Genomic DNA, 24,359 nt, shown 5'->3' on the forward strand with positions numbered 1-24,359 from the left:
AGTGTGTATGAGTGTGTGTATATATGCGTGTGTATGTCTGTGTGTTGGGGAGTATCAGCCATTACTCACCCAGATAACTGGGTTGAAGTCCCCTCAGAGTCAGGGGCCCCGTCTGTCACACGCGCAGTTCTATAAATGGATGTCTAAATTCGTTTCTGACCACAGTTTAGCCAAGAGCCATCAAGTTGTCCACCACCCTGGGTAGCTTAGTCAAGGTTATCAAAGACCATGTATAAATTAGCAAAAACAAATAAGATCTAATCCTTTTTCTGAACTTAAAAAAATTACTTTTATTTTTAGGAACCAATAAAATTATGGCAAATATTTACAAATAATTATCTCACATAAAGGTTACATAAAATCAATTCTTCACAAGGAACAGTCACTCATGAAAGGACACAGATATTGAAACTACACCAGGCTTATTGCATGTTTCTTCAGCTAAATTTAAAATAAAGGTGTTGCAGTCAACCATTTAACTTAAAATAAACCCACAAATCCCAGATTTGACAGGAAAAAAAAAGTTAAAAAAAATTAGACCAGGATCCCAACCCGGTTCCTCCCACATCCCGCCCTCAGCCCCCTTCCCTTCTCCCAACGAAAGAAAAATAGTCCAACATCTTTGGCAAATTGGCACTGCTGTAATTACATTCAAATATTATCACGCACAAAAGCAACACACTTCACTAAGAAAAAAAAAAGCCACCAATATTTCAAGTCAGTCCTACTAGAAAAGGAATACAAAACATACGTACTCTGAAGAAGCTTTTTGTCTCCCATCTGTTGGAGACAGAACGTCTCCCACTTTCAAAGGCAATTCAATTGTGTGGTTTTATTTATTTTTGTTGTATTTTTTATTATTTTTTTTAACAAGCGTCTATGCAGGCATCACAAACTTTGGTGGATACGGTAGATCAGTAGATATGTTTTTCTTTGATGCTGGAAAGGTCCGTCCCTAGGACAAGGTTAACCATTGAAAAGTATGAAGCGCAAACCCCACGTCTTCCTGGCGGAGTTCCACTGGAATGTAATCTGAATTTCTACAAATACTCAATGTCTGAAGGCCACTAGAGGGTGACAAACCAGGGCAGCATTGTCCAGCAGGAGCCAGGGCCACACTCTGGTCAAAATTCCACCCCCTGACCACCGTGGGGGTGACTCTGTAGCCAGGCAGAGAAGAAACATGCTGGCAACATCAGGCCCTCGTTGCTAACGATCCACACTGCGCTGGTGGCTCGGGGCTGGGAGCCAGCTCTGTCCCTTTCTGAGCCCCAGGACAGGCTGCTGCTGGGTCTGCTCACCTTCAGGGACTAAAGGCAAGGGAAACCCGCAGGACCTGCCATTGGCAGACTCAGAGGTTCTTCTGAGTTTCATGTCCTAGTATCAGAGTGTGTGAGCGTGTGTTTAAGTATGCGAGCTTATGTGACTGTTGGCGTGTGATTGTGAGTGTGTAAGAGTGTGTATAAGTGTGTAAGCATATGTAATTGTTTGTATAAGTGTGTGAGTATGTGACTGTGTCTAAGTGATAAGTGTGTGATTGTGTGACTGTAAGAGTGTGTGTATATATATATATGTGTGTGTGTGATATATGTGTGTGTGTATGTGTGACTGCATGTGAGTATAACAGTGTATAGATGTGTGTGAAAGTGTGGATGTGTGGGACTGTGAGTGTAGGAGTGTGTGTGTGAGCTTATGTGATGGTTGGGGGAAGTGTGTGACTCTTAGTGTGTAAGCGTGTGTGATTGTGTGTATTAGTGTGTGTGAGTGTGTGACTGTGTATATATGTGTGTGAGTGTGTGACTGTGTATTAGTGTGTGTAACTGTGTATAAGTGTGTTTGTGGCTGTAAGAGTGTGTATGTGTGTGTGTGCATGTGTGTGTGACTGTATATGAGTATAACAGTATGTGGATATGTGTGAGAGTGTGGATGTATGGGACTGTGTGTGAGTGTAGGATTGTGTATGTGTGTGTGTGTGTGTGTGTGTCTGTGTGTGTGTACTCCCCTCTTCATGCCCCTGTACACATGGCATGGAGAGGAAGGCCTGACTCTGAGGCTCTGAGTCTTGCAAGATGCTTAAAATAGACTTGGGATTTATTTTCTTTTTATGTTTATAGCAATTAATTGGCTATTGATTGGTTGGAATGTTCAACTCTCCATTTTCCTCAAATACAATAAAATAGTTTCATTAAAATGTATTCGTGCTTGCAAACGAGGGGGTCATCAAACCTGTTCCCTTTCTGTTCCACTCTAAGGGAAGTGCACCATTTATAAGTCAAAAACCTATCACGACATGTTCTTAGTGGTGCTTTTGGAGAAGGTGGGGGGTGTGCCATCTGCATGGTGGCTTGGGGAGGACTCAACGCCTGTGTACAGCTGCCTTAGCAGGTGAGTGAGCCCAGGTGGGGCAGGTGAGACTTCAGGTTGGGCTCCTGAAGTCAGGCCTTAGAGTCAGCGAGAAGCACAAAGCTGCCAAGTCCCTCATCCTTTATGGTGTCTCCTTTTCTCCCCTCTCTGCTCCGTGCCCAAAGCTGTCCAGACTGAACTGGATCCATCAGGATGCCACCAAGACACCATAACATCCTCCCACAGTGAGAACAAAAACAGCAGCCTGGTGCTGGTCAGGAGTCTAGGGTGTGGGCAGAAGACTCTGGATGTATCATCACCAGGCCGCTGTGCTCACCGTCATCTGCTGTACTAGGAGGAACTCTGGCTGGAAACCTGGGAATGGCAGTGATCAGATATGAGTTCTCTGTCAGCCCTGGACGTGTCCAGGAACTGGGCCTTGGTGCTGAGGAATTACCAAAGACAGAGAGAAAGATGGGTACCTGCTGCTCCCAGCGTGCAGCTCACTCCACAGAGGATGGAGATGTGACAGGAAGCACCTATGCGAGGGACTCACTATGTGCTCTGCAGCTGGCCCTTGGGACTGCACGAACAGTCGGAGCTGACAGCAGGGAGGTGGGGAACAACTCCGTGGCTCCCTCATGCATATGCAAAAAGGGATCTTGAGGTCCAGGGACAGCGAGGGCCAAGGGGCTGAAGGGGCCACTGGGAGGTAGGGCAGACTGCAGGGGAGGAGTCGTGGCCTGACTGTCCAAGTCTCCAATCATGTATTTTGTTTCCTTTTAAGAAATGCATGTGCCTTGGACCTCTCAGAGGCTAGAGCACTAAAAGAATAAATTTACCCAGGTGCACCAGCATGTGCTTGGAAACCATCCGAGGCGGACTCAGAGATGGTGACAAGGCCAGGACCACCACGGAGCTGGTCTAACTCGGAGACCAATGGGGTCAACCTGCCCTAGCCGGGCCTGTGCAGGGGACTCCTGAGAGACTGTGTGTCAGACGTCACTTGTTCCTAGTGTTCGTTTGGGAGTGCTTGGTTTGTTTTTAAGATTTGCTCCCCATGACTTGGAGTTAAACTCTAGCTGAAATGTCACCTACAAAGAGCTAAGGCTGCCAAAGCCACCCTGGAGCCTGACTCCTCATAAAGGGATTTCACCCTTCGATGCCCTGTGGCCACATCTGGGGCTTTAGCGTAGAAAGCCAACAGCTCCCTTCAGGCCCGCCACATCTCTTGTTTTCACCCACTGCCACCTCCAAAGTCCAAACAGCTCACACAGCCCTCGCCTCCCAGCCATCTTCTCCAGTGTTCATGAAAGAGTGTGAAGAGGAACGGAGGCCCTGACAGGACTGTGATGGGCGGAGTCGGCCTACAGACGGCCTTTCCTTTTGGCCATCAGAGTGTTTTAAAGGTTTTCACTGTTGAGGTGACAGACCATGGGCCAATCACACTCTAGATGCCTGAAGCCACACCGTACCCTGCTGCCGTGTACCCTGCCCGGAGTGTGGCTTTGAATCAGCCGGCTGGCCTCAGATTCTAGCCCAGGCTCTCCTGCACCTTGTCACGGCTTACTCCAAGGTTAAAAGGGCAGAGACAAGAGAAGAGGGGGTGGCTCATGGAACTGCTGCCTTACCCTCTGAGAGCGAGAGCAGGTTCATGTCTAGGCTCTGCCAGGGACTATGGCACAGGCTTGGACACACTGTCCTGGGAGCTTCAGGTTACAGCAGGGAAAGGCTCCACAAACACTAAGTATTACGTGAATTTACGTCAAGACTGTAAGTTTCAGTGTCAATGGGACCAGCAAGGCCACCGGTCCCCAGACCCTTCCTGTTACTGGTCTAGTTTCTGGGCTCTGTTTTCCTTGTGTGGTAGGTCTGGGAATTTCTGGGGGAACGAGCAGTGAGGGTCTTCAAGCCATATGCTCTGTGAGGGGTGCTCAACCTTGTGGGCAAAGACTGTGACTCAGAGATCTGAGAACTCACTTCATCTGCGTCTTCACAGTGAGCTCCAAGTGTCAGGGTCTTTGCCCCATGGGAGGGTGGAGCAATTACAAAGCACTATACAGTTAGTTATGTGTCGGTTATGAAGGCTCGATCTCTGAGAAGGTGCCTTAGCAAAGGGTTGGTGAGTTTGCTATATAACACAAGTTCTCAGGCTGGAGCTAGACAAATAGTATGAAAATTATCTTTTTTTTTTTTTCCACAAAGTTCAAACGGGACGACAGGAGTGAAGGCCCGTGGAGGAATGCCCAGGCCACAGAGCTGCTAAAGCCCCCACCCCCACCCCCACCCCCCACTCTGTTCCCTGGCATTGTGCATCTATGGCGTGAGAGTGCAAGCCCAAGACCGCCCACGCGCCCCTGCATCTCAAGGGCTGGCAAGAGCAGTGTGTGCGTGCGTGCGTGGGCAGCCGTGCGTCTCTGTGCTCTTGTGCTTTTACCTGCATCCCAGGAACCATGGGGTTGTCTGATAAATAGTCTCCAATCTGAGGACCAGCAGCACCTCAGGTGAGAGGGGAGGATGGAGCTCCTTCTAGGGGCTGGGGAGGGAGCCACTGTGGGGCAGGGTGGGCTTTGCTGAGGAAGGTGTGCGGAACTGAGAGCTGGTTCAGGGACGCTGCCCTCTTTCTGAGAAACTGCAAGAAGCCCAGAGAGAGCATTGCTCTAGCAGAGCCATGGCTGGGGACAGGGAAAGAGGAATGAGGATGGAGCCTTCTTCCTCCTCAGGTAACAGGAGGCTGGAAGCAGATCACTCAGCTCCTGGAGGTGGCTTGAGGCTCTCTAGCTGCATTCCTTTAGTTCCCCAAGTACCCAGCCTGCTTTGAGTTCCTATGTGCCTTGCCTCTGACCTGGTGAGGGGGGACCTTGGCCATTGTACTGGTTTGGAGGCCTAATCTGGAGTTCTGGGTCAAGTAGTACCTCCTGGTGTCTTTACTGCCACATCCTCTCCCAGGTACAGAAAATGGGAAGAGAGAGGCGACAGAGATCATCAGAAGTCAGGGGCCCAAGTCCCAAACCTTACTTCAGCAGTCAGTCACTGCTTGGAGCCTCCACTATTTCTTTTGTCCTACTCCCCTGTTGGGGTTATTGAGGCACAAAATACACAGGGAGGAGGTCTGTGTGCTCTCCCTGTCTGGTTCTGGGCCACCATAAGCAGGGCCTCAGTTTCCCTCAGGGACTAAACTATGTCTTTTTGTTTCCCACTCTTGTTTTACACTTGACTGGAACATTAGCAAGGCCCCACAATCTTGTTCAAAAGTGAAGGCTGACCTAGGTGACAGTCACTACCACTGCTCCCTGGGAGGTAGGGAGGAAGGAAAAATCATGAACTAAGCCTGCTGTCAGCCCAGCAGAACCTCAGAGAGGTAAAGGGTCTGTGGCCCCACAGCACAGCTACAGGGGACACTGTCATATGAAATGGTCAACTTCTCCATGATTAACATAATTCAGCCTCAGTTGAGAAGACCAGGGCGGGGGATGGGGGGGTTCTTCTCTGCTATTCAGAGTTGGCAAGAGGGACTGTGCAGAGAATAGAGGGTCCAGATAAAGAAATTGTGTCACCGGGCACCCCTGACTCAAACCCACCCCCAAGTCACTCACCAGTTCTTCATTGCTCGTCCTGTCCCTCCCCATATTCCTCTGTCTCCCACATATTCCTCTGTCTGTCTTTCCCACAGAGAGTTCCATCTTGACCCCCTGTAGCAGCAGATTGACCTGCCTGGTATGAGTCAGGTACCTGGGCCACCTTCCCCAGCACCTCCACACCCAGCCACACACTGTGTTCCCCAAAGGTGGGCAGGGCTGTGGGAGAGGAAGCTCAGGTCCTAGCTGCTGCCTGCAGGATGTGCTGGTCCTCAATGCAGGAATAAGTCCTTTCTGTTAGACACTGTCTCTGTGGCTGGCATAGGCTTGCCGAGAATCCAGTAGTTGGGGTCGCAAAGAACCGCTGTTGGGTGAAGTGTCCATGTCTGATGTCCAAAGTGACCTGAGCCTGGACATGCCTCAGGAAACACATTCAGTTTGGTGGTTCTGGGGGCCAGGAGGATCAGCCTCAGCCCTACTCCTGGCCCCCGGGGTCACATGATCTTTTGATCCAGACAGCCATTCAGAGCCACACTCGGCATATGGGTAACCTCTTACTTTAGAACGGCAGCTGAAGAATGTCCCAGACAGTTCTCTTGGAGTTCTTGACCCTGTGGTGGCTCTGTGGAAATGGAGACAAGGAGCCAGGGCATCTCCTTGGAGCGTATTCCTCTTGGAGGGAAACTTCAAAGGAAACTTGTACCATGACCACCAGTGAGCCTTCTGGACAGCAGAGAAGTGGAGTGAGCTAGAGGTCAGGTGTCCTCAAGGTAGTAGGCACTGTCAGTTTCAAAGACGGCTTTGAGATAACTGACAGGGCACCAGGACAGGGACGCCTGTGCACATGTGGAAGATGTCCTGGGATGCACTGAGGGTTGGCTAATCTGCTCTGTCAGGGCCTCAGGCCCACAGAGAAGCAGGAAGGTATTTACATGGGTGCCGTGAAGCAGTAAAAGCTAACTCTCCTTTCCAGGCCTGCTGGGCTGAAACACAGAGATGGTCAGACAGTCAGAGGGACTGGCAAGCTGGGCTTGGCCGCGGTGGTCTTCAGTACAGCGGAGACCCTGTCGCCACCTGCAGAAGCTCATCAAGCGACTCTTGAAATGACAAGGATGGAGAGGTCCAATGGCCCTACCTGGGTCCCAGGCAGGACAAAGGGGAGGACTTCAAAGGAGTGTGGAGTGGGGGTGGGAGGCGGCGGCGTTGGGCCCCTCTGTCTGCCTTGGGGGTTGGGAGACTGTCTCCCTCAATGATATGTGTTGCAAGTGCTTGGCGCCCACATGGCTCTGAGGGTCAGTGGCGGTCGTAGGCGGTGGCTGCGGCCGGTGGGGCGGCTCCTCGGGCTGCGGCGCTGTAATAGTATGGGGAGCCTAGAAGAGACAGAGAGAACTGAGGTCAGACCTGGGGTCCCCTGTCCACCAGTGTCCCCACCTCTGTCACCTCTGTCCTCTCAGGCACTGACTACTCTCTCTCAGACCCCTATCCTGGTCTTTCCCCCAAAGTCTGATGAGGCCCACCTAGAGCAGCATGCAGACTAATGACAGGACTCTGTACTGGCTGCTACACGGCCTCCCCTTCCTTCTGCGAGGCTTCTGTCTGCTTCCTTGTCAGTGAGGAGAACTGAATGGCTGCCCCTATGGACCACAAAGCCCGAAGCATTCCCTATCTGGTCTTGTGAAAACCATCCAAGGACTTACCTACAAGAGCATTTAGGTTTCTGTCTGATTGATAAGTACTCTGTGGTCAAGCCTTGGCCAGCCCCGCTGGGCTCACTGGCCACAGACAGTTACTCCAGCCACACTCCACACTACGTCCAAAGTTTATGCCTGACACCATCATCCTTATGTGGGGGTTGTTTCATTCAAATGTAAGGGTCAGGGCCAGTGACCCCATTTATCAGACTGAGGACTCCTTCCTGGAGTTCCTGGCCTACGCTCACACCCCCTGTACTGTCTAGGCTTCCTTCCAGTCCCAGGGCCCTGCCTTCCTCTTCTGGGAACCCTCTCCTATGAGCTCACTTTCCTTCACAGGCAAAGCCTCTCTCCTTAGTTCCTTTCCCCATCCTAGGACAGAGCATCCTAAATAGGCAGGCTAGGCTCTGTTTCCAGCTAAGGGGAAGTAACACAGGCGTGTTGGCTCACATGTATGATCCGGGGCTTGGGAGAGACTGCCAAGAGGTCAGCCTACAAAATGAGACCCTCCCTGTCTTAGAAAAAAAAATTTAAAGGAATCTGTGCTCTGGGAAGCCGGACTTTCAGTAAAGCTCTGGTGACCACTGACAGAGAACAGGATTGTTCTGGGCTGGGGCACTGGCACGGAACAGTGGTGGCCGCGTAAGAGATATGGGCTCTTCCTGTAACCTCAGGGCAGAGTGGTCCTGGGTTCCTCTCATGCCCCTGGACTATATCTGCGTTTTGGGAGCACATCTGCAGTAGCCACCAGAAGCTCCATCTGTACTAGAACTCTTCCCCAGGGAATTGGGGTGGTGGCGGTGACTGAATTCTCAGAACCACAGAGGTTAGAGCTTCAAATCTTTCACAGTGAGGAGGGTGTTCAGCGAAATAAAGACCTCTTCAGGTCACAAAGCCCCGCAGTGCCGGAGCTGGCCCTGAGCCCAGGATGTATGCCCTTGGTGAGGGGTTCATCTACCTCAGCACAGTTCAAGGTCAATGCTGGAGGGACAGGCTCAGTGTGGCAGACTGAAGTAGGGGTCCTGTCAGCCGTCTTGTTGGGGAGGGGCCTAGTGAGCTTAATCCCCAGAGGAGTCAGCTTGGATTTGTTCTGAAGTATCACTCAAATCCAGACCAGCCATGACCGTTCTCTCATATACCCTAACTAGGGGCTGAGTCGTGGGGGTTTTCTTCACAGGCCCAACCATGCCTTGGTGAAAGGCAAGTGACTTTACTTCCCAAGACTCAGTTGTTCTTGTTTTTAAAAGGGAGGCAAACGTGAGGGAGTCACTGTGGAAACAGTCATCTAAGGACTTACGTGCACTAACTCTTATCGGGTAGGAACTATTATTGTTCCTCCTTTTGTGGATGAGAATGCTTGGCCAATCCCACGTCTAATACGCAGTGGGGTATGGGGACATGCTAGCATCGAGACTCTTCTACTCTCGGGCTCCCTGGCTGATCCACTCCTGCCCCTGACTCAGGCAGGGATAGCATGGGACCACTCCCTACAGGTTTACTCCCTATAGGTCTGGGGATTGCACAAGCATATGAAAACCACAGGAGCTGCTCTCACAAAGGGTCCACAAGGGGCAGGAAGTGGAGGAAAAGACTCCTGAGGCCTCCCACAGCGAGATTTCCAACCTCCTTATAGCTCCATTCACCGTCATCCCTCAGGGCTTAGCCAGCCTGGGTGGCGGCCTTGGCTGAGGGTTTGATTTACCACAGAAAATGAAAACATCACCTCGCCAAGCACTCTGTCTTCCATGCCCATTAGACCTTCGTCTAGAATAAACTTGTCCTTCCTTCTGTCATTTTTCCTCTCTAATTCACATTATCATCAATTTACCTCTTGACACAGTCATTCCAGGCTGGCTCAGGACTGGTTCCCTCTCTAATCCCTTCACAGAGGCCACAGGAGCCCCTATTCTAATCCTAATTGACCGAGGCTGGCTTTTCTGTTGCCAGCCCTGCCAGCTCTGCCTGCCTCTGCCGCCCCCTCACCAGCCTGGGGGACCCTACAGGATGGGGTGCTGAGGATGGCACTGCCAGTGTTGACTGACTGTGTTGGTAAAGGAGCCGGGAAAGCAGCGGTCTCCGGGGGCCAGTGCAAGGCTATGTCTGAATGGGAGGAGTGAGTGCACTGTGGACAAGTGTCTCCAGGGGCTTGCTGGAACCTAAGGACACACAGGACAGGTCACCCACCACGTTCCTGGCCTCCTCCACCCCAAATCAGAGAGATCATCAGACCTGGGTCTTTGTCATCTGAACCTGTGGGATTTGTTTGCCCAAACCACTTTGAAGTCTGTGGCAGGGCCGGCAGGATGGTAGCAGACTGGAGCTATTTGCAATGCTGAGGCCAGGTGAGTCATGTGTCTTCACCAAAGTGCAAGCAGGATCCCTAAGGATTCAGAGCCTGGGCCTCAAGAGCTTCATGTACAGTGCAGGTGTGGGAGGCTACCATGGTAACCACCCTCCTTTTACCCCTGAACCAACCGAGGTACAAGCTGGCAGATGGCCCGATGGATCCAGGTTACAGACTCGAGTATTTCTCACGTTTGGAGCTGCCCTACATGATTAATACTCCTCTTATGCTAGCGCTTTTCCTGTGTCGTGTGAACTATTTTCCCAGATTCCCTTGCTTCTAGGGCTCAGGTGTTTTATCCGGGAGCTGCCCATTAGACTCTCTTGCACTGGACATCGGTTGGGAAGGATGCAACTTAAAGAATTGGGACGCCATCCGGTGGGAACAGGTGTCAGAGACCTCCGTGGCTGAGGGGACATCCTCTGATGCTCTGAAGCACCGAGGGAAAGCCCCGTATCATGGCATCATTGGTGGGGGCCAGCGGCCAGCAATGGTGATGCTCACAGCTGAGCAGCCTGCGGCGCGGATGGATGTGCTCCTGGCTCTGTATCCTGTGCCCATCTAGCGAGTCTGCCTGAGGATTCTGGAAACCCCTGATGCCCTTCACTAAATATGTTTCGGCTCAGGGTGGAGTCTGCTGTTTGCAGTTATAAGTCATTAACCCCGGTTTCAAAACCGGCTGGCTGACCTCATCGCACACAAGGCTTGAGTGCTGGGGAGGGCTGTCACCTGATTCCACAGAGGCACAAGGTCCCCTCCCAGCTGTAGCTATTGGGACTGAATTAGTGTGGGAGCTCCAGCGAACCCTATCACATACAGCCTAAGGATATAGTCTCTGGGGGTCAAAGTGACCTTGTGTGACACTTGCTCGTGTGTGACCTGAGGTGAATGAATCTGCCCTCACTTCTCTGTCTCTCAGAGGTACTAGGGTGGCTCCGATAGGGCTTCTGAAGGGATAGAATGAGACGGCCCATGTGAGGCATTTCCTCAGTGCCTATTACAGTGAGTAATGCTCACTTAAATAATCAGAGTTCTGAGTTGGCCTCCCGACCCTTTCTCTAGTCCTCCTGAAAGCCCTCAGGACTTAGCACAGGTACGCCTGATTTATGCTTCCTCACCCCAGCCTGTGAGCTCACTGGGTGAAGCTCGACCTTATGAGCTGTAAACTGGCTTTTACTCAGTCGACAGAGAAGCCTCAGATTCCTGCCCCTTCCCTTTGGGCTCGTCACTGTCCTGAGATCTGTTCCAAACTTCTTAGCCAGGTTCAAAGTCCCTCATCCGTGCGTGTTCCACAATCACCCCAGCTCCTATGTTTGGTTTTTGTCATCACTGCAGTGTCCCTTAAGTCCCCAGAAGTGAGTGTCACTGCTAATCTCTGGCATGCCTTGTGAAAGCATACATGGTGAATCCTCTTGGGAGGGCTTTGTGCTACCCGCCGGCTGGATTTCTGCACCCTGGGCCATGAAGTAATGTGTAGAAGCCCTAGGTCAGTGTGCTTCAAACAGAGCCATTCCCACAGATTCAAGATCAACTTTGAGCCACATTCCATGTGGGTCTCCCTGTGGTACTAGGATCGGGGCTCAGTGGGCAGGAGATTTCCAGGAGGGACTCCTACATTTGAGCCTCAAAGTTTGGCCTCTCTGCTACATCTGCAGGGAGACATTGTCACTCTCATGTCTTCCTGACTGAGATGGACAGCTAGGCCAACTCAGAGTCCATGTGAGGGGCACCTTTGCTCAATGATTTTGACCAATCAAAAGAGAGACACCAACCCACAGGCTTAAGTCCCCTGGGAAACCAGAGCTAAGGCACTTGGTGTTTTCTGTAAGGCAGGCTGGTACTCTCTCTCACACAGGGACATGGGACACCAATGGGCAGTGTTCCTATTACATCTACAGTTGGGTGTGACACACCACAATGCTTGGGCTAGCCCAGGGTACCAAGAGTATATCCCATGCGTGGCTCTGGTGCTAGGAAGAGAGATGTGGCATCCTCACCATGTGTCTCTCTTATTCAAACCAGATTGGGGAAGGAATCAAGGTTTGGCAACTTGAATGTGAAGACTTCGGGTTATTGCTTTTCTGACAAAGTCTGTGGTTCTTGGTCTTAGAATAATTAAGGACTCAGGAATTAGCGGGTTCTCACTGGAGGAGGCCTGGTTCATGTGGGCAGACAGGCCAGAGCTGTCTCAGAGATTCCTCCACTTTCCTTTCACTGGTCCAAGTAGAACATCCTTGGCTGACTGTAGGGCTGAGGTCAGTATTGTAACCTGCAAGCTGATTGGCTGGTGCCACATGCTAAGTGACATCTGAATCCAGGGGTGTGTGTGTGTGTGTGTGTGTGTGTGTGTGTGTGTGTGTGTGAGAAAATATACTGATGATATTCACAGACTAGGTTGGCTATGGCCCCGGACGTTCTGCCAATTTGAGTCTTGGATAGAGGTTAGGCCACCAGCTGAGCCCTACACAGTATGCCTTGGCAAGCCACAGAGCAGCTGGTTCCTAATGGAGCTGGCACCGATGATGCCCAAGGCAGACATCATTAATCAATCACTGGGCCTCAGAGCCCTTAGCAAGACAGTTTTCTCAGCAGCCAGCACCCATCAATGCAAGTTTGTCTTTTCAGTGCCTCTTACTTAGGGAATTGTCACTCTACTTAATGGTTCTTAAGAAATATGAGTTACTCATGGGCAAGCACTTTTCCTACCTTCTTTTCTCCCTTGCATTCCCACCTCCATGAGCTGCAGTGGTATTAATCATACTAAGACCACAATAACAGGACCTATATTCCACATGCATGGGGAAAGATATGACCAGACCTCAGAAGGGACTGTAGCCCAGCGAGGAGGCTGAGTGAGATAGCCATGGACCCAGGGACCCCCCAAGTTGGGACCCCACAGGTTAGTACTCACCGAGCAGCCCTGGGTTGGGGAACCTCCATGAATCATTGTAGGAGGAATATTGAGGGTGGCTGTAGGGACTCCCAGAAAATTCGCTCCCTGCAGGAGGTGGGCAGAGAGAAACAGAAGACAAATGTTAAGTAAGGTTCAGAAAAGGCTGTGGGTTCAAGTCAGTTTAACTGCTGGCTGTTGATGACTCCTGCCTCTTCTGTCAGTTTTGGGTGCTTTTGGTAACCAAGGACAGCATGTCAGAGCTATCCTCTCAGCCAGTGAGCTGTCTATGTCACCCCAAAGCCCTTGGCATCAATGGGAATGAAAGCCACGGAGCCATCGTGTGCAGGGTGGGGTTTCACTGGGTACACCGGCACTGGGTACAGCAACTCTAGTCTGCTGGGCTGTTGGCACTGGCAGAGGCTCCTAAGGGACCCTAGTGGGTTAGTTCCATTCCTCATGACTTCATCTCTACTGTGGACCCTCTGTGCTGTGAATTCAGAGTGACCGTGCCAAGGATAGCTGACTGGACAGGGGCATGAGACAAGGGTCACCCCACATGTCTGCTGACATCAAGGGACAGGCTAAATGCTTAGGAAATAATAGAGGAAGTGGGGTGGGGGTCTTGTAGGCACTGGGGAGGAGGTAGGTGTTTATGGTGGTGGGCACACTCAGGCAGATGCACATGGGTGAAGGGAGGGTAGGGTCAGCCAGAGGACAGTTCACTCAGATCCACAGCCTGTAGAGCTGAGCCCTTGCCCCTGGCTATTCTCTGGGTTTGAACCAAGGGAGTCTTCTGCCAGCAAGGCCAGCTTCAAGTCTCGTCCCTGCATGCTGGTAGCAGCAGACTCTGCCCATTTCCTTCTCCCTTCTTCCTATAGCTGGGGCCCAGAGGGCAGACTGGGTTCTCTGTCCTCCACACTGAGTGCCCAAGAGCCTGGTATGTCTAGCTAGCAGAGGCTTTGGAGCAGGGCACAGGAAGCTAGAACACTGGATGGTTTCCTTAAGCCCCCAGGTAAGGCCCTACCCTGCTGGAGGTGACAGGAGTTACATGATCTTGAGGGACTACCTGCGGCCAAGCATGACTCCATGATCCCCCTAAAGGGAGCGTACAAAGGCCAAAGGGCAAGAGGCTTTGGAAGAGACTGTTTCTCCTCCCACCTCATAGGCAAGCACAGGCAGAGCACGCACAACACACACACACACACACACACACACACACACACACACATACACACACACACACACACACACACACTCTCCTGCTCAGGCCTCTCTGGGGGCCACTCCCTGCCTGACAGGCTGAGCCTTCCAATTCTCTGTTTTTTATGCCTCAGCGGTCAGGGTGCCAGGTTCCAGCATACAGAGGGAGAGAGTGGTGACAGGGCTGGGCCGCACAACTGGGCCCAGGCAGATCCATCAGTGCTACAGAGCTTCCTCCGCCCCTCCCCCTCCTCCCCCTCCCTCCTCCTCCTTCTTCTCCTCCTCTTCCTCCTCCTCCTCCCCCTCCCTCCTCCTTCTCTTCCTCCTTCTCCTCTTCTTCCTCTTCCCCCTCCCTCCTCCTCCTCCTCCTCCCTTCCCTCTTCCTCCTCCTCCTCCCTTCCCTCTTCCTCCTCCTCATCCTCCTTCTCCTCTTCCTCCTTCTCCTCTTCCTCCTCCCTTCTCTCTTCCTCCTCCTCCTCCTCTTCCTCCTTCTCCTCCTCCTCCTTCCTTCCCTCTTCCTCCTCTTCCTTCTCCTCCTCCTCCTCCTCCTCCTCCTTGAGAAGCAGGTTGGGAGGAGAGCACTCTTGCTAAGGCTCTCTGCACCAGAGGCACATCCTGAGGGCGCCATGCCTGCCTTATCTCTGATTAGCACCATTGCGCCTCCTGCCAGGCCACCTCTTCCAGGAAGCCTCTCTGAGCTTCATCCCCAACAGGGCACGTCTTTGGCTGAAGTGAGTTGGCATAGACTCCTGGAGGTCTGTGAAGCCTCACAGGCGGCTTCCAAATCCTCCAGATTCTAGAGACTGGAAGGAGAGCCCCAGCCAGCACCATCACGACCTTCCACCTGCGAGGCTTCCAGAAGGCACCCTTTCCTGCCTCTCCTTTGGCAAGGAGTGTCCTGCATCATCCTCTAGTGTCCCATTGGCCTTGTGTGGGTGGAGTCCCCACAGCACGGAGTGTCTGTTCCTGTAGGTCCTACCTGCTCTCCCAGCAAACACCCTGTTTGGCTTCCCTGCAGCACAGAGTCCCCGAGGCTCTCTCCTACCCCTGTTCCTGGGCTCCATCCAGGAGAGGCCCTCCCTGGGAGGCTCCCCTTCCTGACCAGCTCATCTTCCTGTCCTGCCACGGTTTATTCCTCGGAGCTTATCACTTTCCAACCTGTCTTGTTCGTCATGCTCATCTTCTTAATTATCTGTCTCTTCCACGGGGCTGAAAACTCCTTGGGGAGAGTTTTGTCTGTTTATGTCTCTGTCCCAAGCTTCAGTGCCAGGCTTGCCAGCCCTCTAAGCATGCATGGATGACTAATTGTTGAGTGAGTGAGTAAGTGAGTGAGTGAACGAATGAATGAGACCTGTAGGTCAGCCAGGGACATGTTACCGAGTGGACCTCTTGCTTGGATAATGGCCACCACTGTTAGCTCCCACAGTCCGGGATATGCTGTGGAATCTTCTGTGGGCTAAGATTTAAATTAATTTCTGATTCGTTGTGTAACACAACATCCTGGGCCCAGGAGGAAATGCATACCTGGACCCCCACCTGGTGCCTCAGAGTCATGGGGAGGTGGGTACCAGAGTCCTTGTCCTGTGCTGTGTCCTTTAGAGTAGTGTACTCTTAGATAGGGATCCTGGCCATCTCAGGGACTTGAGGCTGACCCAGAGGCTGTCCAGCCACCGGCTGGGGACTCTGCAAGGGTACCCGACTATCTCGAGTGCTATGTAGTAAGCTAACACTGCCCTGAGTAGAAAAGCCACTAGAGATCTCACTACCAAGGAAGCTTTCTACAGATCAGTTCCACACAGTAACAAAGCTGGTTCAGGGACAGCAGACTGACAAAGGATGCCACAATCCTCAATCAATTAGCAAAGGGGCAATGGTGTGGGGCCAGGCTTCATGGGTTCAAATCCCGAGCCTGCCTCTTCAAAGTTCTGGAAACCTTGATAGGTCACTCAATTCCTCTGTGCCTCAGTTTCCTTCTCTGTGAGGCTCGGGCAATTGTAGAGTTCATGTGGTGCTTGTAGAGGTTCAAAGAAAGCCAGGACATGCCAGCCACAGTGACGAGCTCCTCCACCAGTCCTTAAGTCCTCCTAGGCATCCAGAATCAAACTGAACCTCCCAGCCACCCTGGAATGCTCACAAGATTAGTAAAGTGCATTTCAGTTGTGAAATGTTCTCTCTTGGGCCAGAACAGAACTCCAAGGCCAAGTTCCTATCTCCCGGCCCTGTGTCTAAAAACACTGTTTTTCCATCACGGGCCGTTTCTTCATTTGTCGGAAGGCAGAGCAGACCAAATGCCCAGTGCTTTTCTACCTTACTATCTCTGCAACCTTTTCATACGTTCCGGGTTGTGGTGACCTCAACCATAAGATTATTTCGTTGCTACTTCATAACTGTAATTTTGAAACACAGTGTAAGTCTCTGGTATGTGACCCCTGTGGGGTTGAGACCTACAGGTTGAGCACCACTGCTCTAGATCCTCAGTCCCAGCTGTGGGGGATGCCTTTCCTCTGGGCTAGGCCTGGGGCTCCAGCCTGCTGACCACCATCCTCACACCGAGGAGCACCTTATTTTCTGTTGGAACCTAAAATGGCAGCTTGGAAAAGCAAGGTATGCTTAGCTCGAGACTTGGGAACCTTTTGGGTTCCACTGAGGGGCCTCTGAGACCAGTCCTAAGGCTGGTTAGATCTCTAACAAGGGAGACAGGGACTCTGGGTCCAGCCGAAAGCTGGGGCTGGGGCTTGAGGCCATTCAGTGTGCTACAGGGTGGGGTGTATAAGGGTCGGGACTGAAGGGTTCGTAGTTGGCACTAGGATCCAGGCAAGGCTGCAGGTAGAGGTGGGATGGGGCGCCGGGGAGACCTTCCAGTGGGCTGCTGCCTCAGCAGAGAGAACTGATCATCCACAGGTACAAAATCCTCCTCTAGAGCCAGCTTTCAGAGTGCAGGAAACCTAAGTGCCTGGTTCTAGCTTTTGCTGGGGCTTCCAGAGGTAAAGCCAACAGGACCGAGGTCAAAGGTCGCACAATAAAGCACCTTTCCTTGTGAGTTCACCCAGCACAAAAGACTCTGCCCCACCTTGAGGCTCCTTGTCTCTTTCTAATTCATAATCTGGATACCTTTCAAAGGAACCCCTTAAATCCTAGATTTTATTTCTTATTAACAAGAAGGATTCTGTATGACCCCAGAAGGAAGGTCATCAACTTGTGTCCAGATAACTGACTCAGATACCTGATACTCAGTAGGACCTGCCACTCAGTAGGACCTCCCTCCAAGAGGCACAGAGCATACCGACCCTCCTTCAAGGTAGGTATGGGTTCTGCCTAGAGTTCAATGCATAGAAATATCCAAGAACTCTCCAACAGTAAACCAGTGGCAAACCACTGACCTTTCTGGTTAGTGGAGTGGCCCCTGGAGGAAACTGTAGATGAGGGCCTGTAGTTAGCATACAAGCAGGGCCCCTCTTGATGCCATGGGAGCACAAGGGACAACCTGAGGCCAGTTGAGAGCTTGATCAACCAGCAGCACTGCTTCTCAAAGGCTGTGTGGCCTTGGGCAAGTGACTGAACCTGTCTGAGCAGTCTCCCCATCTTTGATATGGACTCAATAAATCATTGTTTACAGTTTGAACTTCCCCACAGAAAAAGGCAGGCTGGCAGTCATGTTCATTCTACTATGAGGGTGGGAGTAGCTGGGTGTGGTGGTGCAAATCTTTGATCCTAACACTCAGGAGGGAGGCAGAGGCAGGAAGATCTCTGTGAGCTCAAGGCCAGCCTGGTCTACAGAGAGAGAGTTCCAGGACAGCCAGGGCTAAAGAGAGAAACCCTGTCCCAGAAAAAAACAAAAACAAAACAAAACCAACCAACCAACCAAACAACGACAACAAAAAGCGGGTGGAAGCTGGATCAGACTACTCTGTTTGGAGGTGGGTCTTTCAGGAAGTAACTAAAGGTACCTGCAGGCATGGGGGAGGGCCATTAACACCATGGAACTGGTGTTAATTTAGTAGCAGAGAGACCTGAACTATGTCCTGTGGTCTTGTGAGGTCCTGAACCACCTCAGGAGTCAGCAGGGTTCCCATTAGCAAGAAGAGCTTCATCAGGTATAGCTGCCTGACTGAACTTCCGAGTCCTCGGAGCTGTGAGCTGAATCAATCCTCACTCTATAAAGTACAGTCTGTGGCATCTGGCTATAGCAACAGAAAACACACTAAGGCAGGCACCTGCATCCCAGGACCAGAGAGAAGTTGTGTTCCTGGAAGGACAATGCTCCTTCTCCCAACATGGAGAGACTGGGGAAGGTGGGGAGGGAAAGAAATGGAAAAGAACCCGTTAACAAGTGGGGGACAGGCTCCAAAAGGATTTCACAGCTTTCATGGAGTTCTTAGTCTGCAGAGGAAAGATCTGGGTGTAGGGGTGAAAGCAGAGAGAGCTGAGGAGCCCTGCGTGAGAAAATGAAAGGACCTGAATGGAGGGACTTGATGGTACACATGCCCACGTGGAATGTGTATGAGTAGAGTGTGTGTGTTTGAACACACGTGTGCATGTGTGTGAGTGTGTGCATGTGTGTAAATGTGTGTGCACATGTAAGCATGCATGTGTGTATGTGAGAGTGCATGTGTGTGTATGTTTGTGTGTATGTGTGTGTACATGTGAGTGTGCATGTGTGCATGTATGTCAGAGAGCTGTGTGTGCATTTATGTGCGTGTATGTGTGTATGTGTATGTGCATGTAAGCATGCATATGTGTGTATATATGAGAGCTGTGTGTATATGTGTATGCACATATGTGTGCACATGAGGGCATGCATGTGTGGATGAATGTGAGAGAGCTGTGTATGTGCATATGTACGTGCTTGTGTATGTGTGTGCATATGTAAATATGCATGTGTGCATGTATGTGAGAGCTGTGTGTGTGAATATGTGTGTGAATACTTGAGGGGTGGGAATCCTAGCTTCAGTTTTAAGGTACTGTGTAAGTAGGGAAACTCCCCCTGTCCATCCAATCATTCTTAAAGCTTGCCACTCACTGCTGTAGTTTGCGTATGGATGCCTTCTCCTAAATTGATGGAGAATTTTGGATGTCATGTGACTATGAGTTGATGAGGTCATAGATGGTAAGCTGTGGAAGGAAACCCCACGTGTTCTTGCTTGCCACTCCTGTGCTTGCCCTCTGACTCTCCCCACATTATTCCGTCCTGGCTCGATGCCACTGCTCTGCCCTTACACTTTCCAGCCTCCAGCACAGTGGGCCAAGAGAAACGTCTCTTCCTTACAAAGTACCCAGCCCCAGGTATTTTGTTACAGTAACAGAAAACATGCTAAGACAAGGCTGACTTGGTATTTTCCCCAGACATGGGGTCAGAGGGTGCCATGCTTGTATGGACAGTAGAGTTGCAATGAAACCATGTTGTCAAAGGACATGCAGTGTAGATCATAGAGCCCCAGGCCAGCATGGGAGGGAAGCCTGGAAACATTGCAAAACTGAAGGAGAACAGCAGAGTTTTCTACAGGGTGGCCAACAAGGGTCTCATGATCTCTTGCTTTTAGTTCTAGTGTTAAAGGAAAGGAATGGTTGGCCACAGCATCACTGAGTGAGCAAAGACAGGGAGGCATGGCCATCGGTGACCCAGGGTGGGATTCAACAGGTCAGAAAGTGGAAGGCTGAATCCCTTCAGACAGCCCCAGGCCACGCACTGGGTATGATCCAGCATGCTCTTGCCTAGAGCTGCCAACCATACAGAAGAAGATAGAAAATGGCCTCCAGGGGACTGGAAGGACAGCTCTGCCGCTGAGTACTTGCTCTTCCAGAGCACCAGAGTTCAGTTCAGCACCCACATCCAGCTCTTCATAATTGCCCGTATCTCTGACAGATTCGGTGACTTAGTCTCTCAGGGTACCCACACACCGGTGGCATACACATATACAGATACACAGACACACACATAAATAAAAACAAAACCTTTTTTAAAAGAAGGGAAAATTGGTGGGTGGTAGCACACACCTCTCTAATCCCAAATGCATGGGCTGCAGAGGCAGGTGAATCTCTGTGAGTTCAAGGCCAGTCAGGCCTACTGAGTGAGTTCCAGGACAGCCAGGGCTACACAGAGAAACACGGTCTCAAAAATCCAAACCGACCAACCATGGTCCAACCAAAAACCCGAGTTTCAGACCCGAGTCTGAGGGGTAGGACTGGGTTTCATGCTTCAGCTGATGGCTGGTAGAGGAAAAGCTAGGCAGGGGAGAAGGGTGGGCGTCCATCACGGACCCACCCACCGCAGACCCGCCCACCTCAGACCCACCCACCGCAGGCCACTCACTGAAGACCCGCCCACTGCAGACCTCCCTAGCACTGCAGTCCATAGAATTTCAGAGGACACAGCATTGGCCATCCTCTTTTTTTTATCAGAGCTTTCTCAGGTTTGTCCATCTCTCTATCCCTCTAGCCTGCTAATACCTTACCATTCTTGCTTTTTTAAGTTAAGTTGTTAACACCAGTACGTTTTAAGTTCTCTAGTACACATATCATGAACCAATGTTAATAACTGACTTGATGAACACACTTCCCCTTTGGATGTAACGTTTACACGTGATGAACAAACGTAAATGTGCTAATGCTTTCGTTGGACAAATGCACGAACCATGCTACCCAAGCTCAGGTCTGTCAGTCCTGGAATGTTAGCATCGCCCTACATAGAACGCCAAGGACCAGTCTGTGTGGCTATCACATGCTCCCTAGGTCCCAGGTTAGCCCTGCCTGGGGCTCTGATCACTGAAGGGCCCCTGCTGGCCACCAGCAGCCCCTGGGTAGAGGACCCCATTGGCATGTGCAGTGCCTAGTGCTGCCAGGCAAGCAAACAAGCAACAAACCAAAACCAAACAACAAACAAAGCAACCAAACTACACCAAAACATTAGGATAGATGTGGGTTCCCCCAACCATCCCAGTCTTCCAAATACAAAAGAAAGGCAGTGAAACCCTCGCTACAATTAAGTTTAGAGGGGACGGTGATGAAATGGTCTCGCCCTGGAAGCCTGGGGTTCCAACATCATTTTCTCCTTCACTCAGAACCTGGAGATGGCAAGAAAGTCAAAGTTTCCCAAAATCCTCACAAGTGACAGGCAAACAGGCTCCACATAGCTCTTAATTAACCCAAAACGACACCTGCCAGATGACGGGAATTTGCGAGCTCGCTGGGGGCCGACCTGTCTGCAGATGGTCGGCTCCCACCTCTGCTCCAGACCTTGGCCGGCTGCAATTAACATATGGAAAGTCTTTCAAAGTGACTTCCCAGTCAACTTCTGTTTCTGAAGGAGTCAAACTGGGCTGGGAGAGAGAAAAATCTTTGTGAAGGAGAAGGAGGAGGAGGAGGAGGAAGAAGAGGAGGAAGAAGGGGAAAGGAGGAGGAAGAGGAGGAGGAGGTAGAGAAGGAGGAGAAGGAGAAGAAGGAGAAGGAAGAGGAGGAGAAGGAGGAAGGAGGAAAAGATCTGAAAGGGGCTAAGGGCTCCTTAGCTCCTCTCTGTGGTCTTGTAGAACCACAGGACAGGCGATGGGTCAGGATCAGCAGGTACTTGGGCTGTTGCTTTGCGGAACTGTCTGTGACCACAGTGATCAAAATGAGGACATGACACAGACACAGCCTATGCATTGTTATGCTGTTTAATATGCATATAACATATAGACAGGCTATAAACATATACCCATATGCCTGTGTGAATATACAGCAATATAAGCAACATATATATAGGTATGTATGTGTATACCTATGTGTACATATCTCTGCGTGTGTGTATATTGACAGGGCTCTGTCAAAGTTTCTCTGAGTAACCATTAAAAAGATAATGATAAAAATAATAATAATAATCATAATAATAATAATAATAATAATAATAATTATTATTATTATTATTATTATTATACCAAGCCTCAGTTTTCTCTCTGTGAAGGTAGCAAATGACAGCCAGGAGGCTTCTCTTTTCCCTCTTCCCTGCATCCAGCTTCCAGCTTGGCCCTACACAGGCCAAGATGCTTGCCCTCCCTCTCCATAGCAAGACCTTCCTGGGCTCCCAATAGGGAGGCAAAAACCGGAGCTCAGGGAAGGTCAGCCTGTCAACCTGGACAGCCCTGCACTGAGCACATCGATCCACTGCTGGGAAAAACCTCTTCCCCTACCAACTCAGGCCTTCCTTCAGAAATGCCGAGGGGAGAGAAAAACCAAGACAGAGGGTGGGTGTGAGGAGAGAATGCACAATGCGACTCTCCTCTGTTACCCATGTGGCTGGAGACCCAGGCGAGGGCCAGCCCGAGCACTGGTTCTGGCCAGCCAAACGCAGTCATGTGCCCTTCCTGGCCTCCTGCTGTGTTCTGCTTCCTATGTCTACATCTAAGAACCTTCAGATTCTTCAGGAACTCATCCCTGCCTTATGGCAACTCCACCCTAGGCCGAGTGCGCCTCACCCAGGCTCTCCCAGGCTCTCCCTAGCTCTCCCAGGCTCTCCCAAGCTCTCCCCAGTGGTAGTCCATCGGATAGATGCAAGAATGGAGCCTTGAGCTGCACAGTCCTATTGACTGTGACACAGACCGAGGAAGAGGTCTACTAAAGGCACAAATGTGCATTAGCCACAAACCAAGCAATGCAGGGCCATTGTCCCCAAGGCTCCCCCTCCCCCTCTTTTGACAGGCTTGTCCCACTGGGCATCTCCATTTGAGACCATTGGTTATGGTGCTGTGGCCCATTTTGAACAGCTCTGGCCCAGTGTTTAATCTGCTTTCTTATTAGACTCTCACTGTCCAATACCAGCCCACACAACATCCTGATGCATCAAAGATGGCGGAGGAGCCCTGTCTCCCCCAGTCAAGAGGTCAGCTCAGCAGGAGGTTGGGTGCCTCCCCTAAAGACTCATGTGTTAGAAGGTTTGGTATGCAGGCTGGTACTCCTGAGAGGGGCTGTGAGTCTTTCACGGGTGGGCTGGTGGGAGGTTTTAATTCTCTGAGAGTGGATGGCTGGTCCCTTCCCCTCTGCCACACATGGGCCAACCCTTCCACAGGCCCAGACCAGCAAGACTGTCCGTTCTTGAAACCGTATCTCCATAACTACTGAACTAGAATAAGCTCCTCTTTTCTAGGTGAGTAGCCTGCTCAGACATTTATTTTGTTTTTTCCGTAGGGAATCCAAGGTGGTGTACACACATGGCAAACAGCGGGCCACACCCTTGCTCTTTTTCAACACTGTATACAGCAGCTGCTGACTTTGGACCCAGTCTGGCAGACCTGGGAGCAGGGGCACCTCCGAGCTCACAGACTAATGATGGAAAGGTGTGTCTGGTCTTCTGAGCAGTGTCAGAAAGCAGTGGCTGCCTCCCTGTGCTAATCACTGGGAGGCTGTCATCGGACTTGGCCAAGGCCCACTGGCACTTAAATGGCCTTGGAGAAGTCACTGACACTCTGAACCTGAGGGGCTGACCCTCAGTGTTGTTATCCCAGCATTCATGGGGCCAAATGATATTGGAACACTTGAAGGTTCATTGTGGATTAGAAAGGGTGACACAAGTGTAGGGGATAGATGATATTAAATTCAAGGCTTTGTGTGACTGCCTGGAAAGCAAACACGTTGGGGATTTTTATTCTTTGTGTTAAAATTTTTATTTTAGATGGTTAAATAAACAAAAAACTCACAACTGGCCAAAGTATGGAAAATGAGTGTCTGTGGACTGCTCAGCCACAAATGAGGCCTCTATACCACACTCCCTCCCTCCTTTTAGTGACAGAAGAGGGGACAGAAAGATTGTGAGAGCCAGAGGTCAGGAGGGCTGGAGCAAAATGGTGTCTCTGGACATGACAGGACCCCCTGAAGCCATGGACTCACAGCAGATGTGGCTGCCTTCGAGAGACCCCTACAGGATCAAGCCTGTTGGCATTCCAGCATGAAGTAGGGTGAGGCTTAGGAACCCCCAGTTCTACTAGGGAGCTATGGATAACTGATGGCTCTGGAAGGAGAAGAGACAATTTTCTTTGAGGGTGTGGCCTCTGGTGGAAATGGCCTCATACCCATGAAAAATACAAATTGTACTTAGTGGGTTATTAAAAACAAGGAGGAGGAGGGGAAGGAGGAGAAAGAGAAGAAGGAGGAAGAAGAAGGAGGAGGAGGAGGGGGAGGAGGAGGAGGAGGAAGAGGAAGAAGAAGGAGGAGGGGGAGGAGGAGGGGGAGGAGGAGGAGGAGGAGGAGGAGGAGGAGGAGGAGGAGGAAGAAGAAGAAGAAGAAGAAGAAGAAGAAGAAGAAGAAGAAGAAGAAGAAGAAGAAGAAGAAGAAGAAGAAGAAGA

General features: G+C 51.0%; 1 protein-coding gene across 18 annotated transcripts in view; it reads right to left on the reverse strand.

Moving 5' to 3' along the window:
* Positions 1 to 264: 264 nt before the first annotated feature.
* Positions 265 to 24,359, reverse strand: part of Pax5 (paired box 5) — a 186,351-nt gene continuing 162,256 nt past the window's right edge. For 11 of the 18 annotated variants that reach the window (XM_087550489.1, XM_087550500.1, XM_087550506.1 and 8 more), the window contains 2 exons: positions 12,868 to 12,954; positions 4,505 to 7,291 (listed from right to left, as the gene is read on the reverse strand). In XM_087550489.1, the coding sequence (XP_087406615.1) occupies positions 7,215 to 7,291; positions 12,868 to 12,954 (164 nt within the window). In that variant the 3' untranslated portion in view covers positions 4,505 to 7,214. Of the gene's footprint in view, positions 956 to 1,331; positions 7,292 to 12,867; positions 12,955 to 24,359 lie in introns of those variants that run through there. The other 7 variants (XM_087550503.1, XM_087550502.1, XM_087550501.1 and 4 more) reach the window with 3 other exon arrangements.

Source organism: Rattus norvegicus, chromosome 5 (genome assembly GCF_021556685.1).
Source record: "Rattus norvegicus strain SHRSP/BbbUtx chromosome 5, alternate assembly SHRSP_T2T, whole genome shotgun sequence".
Taxonomy (NCBI): domain Eukaryota; kingdom Metazoa; phylum Chordata; class Mammalia; order Rodentia; family Muridae; genus Rattus; species Rattus norvegicus.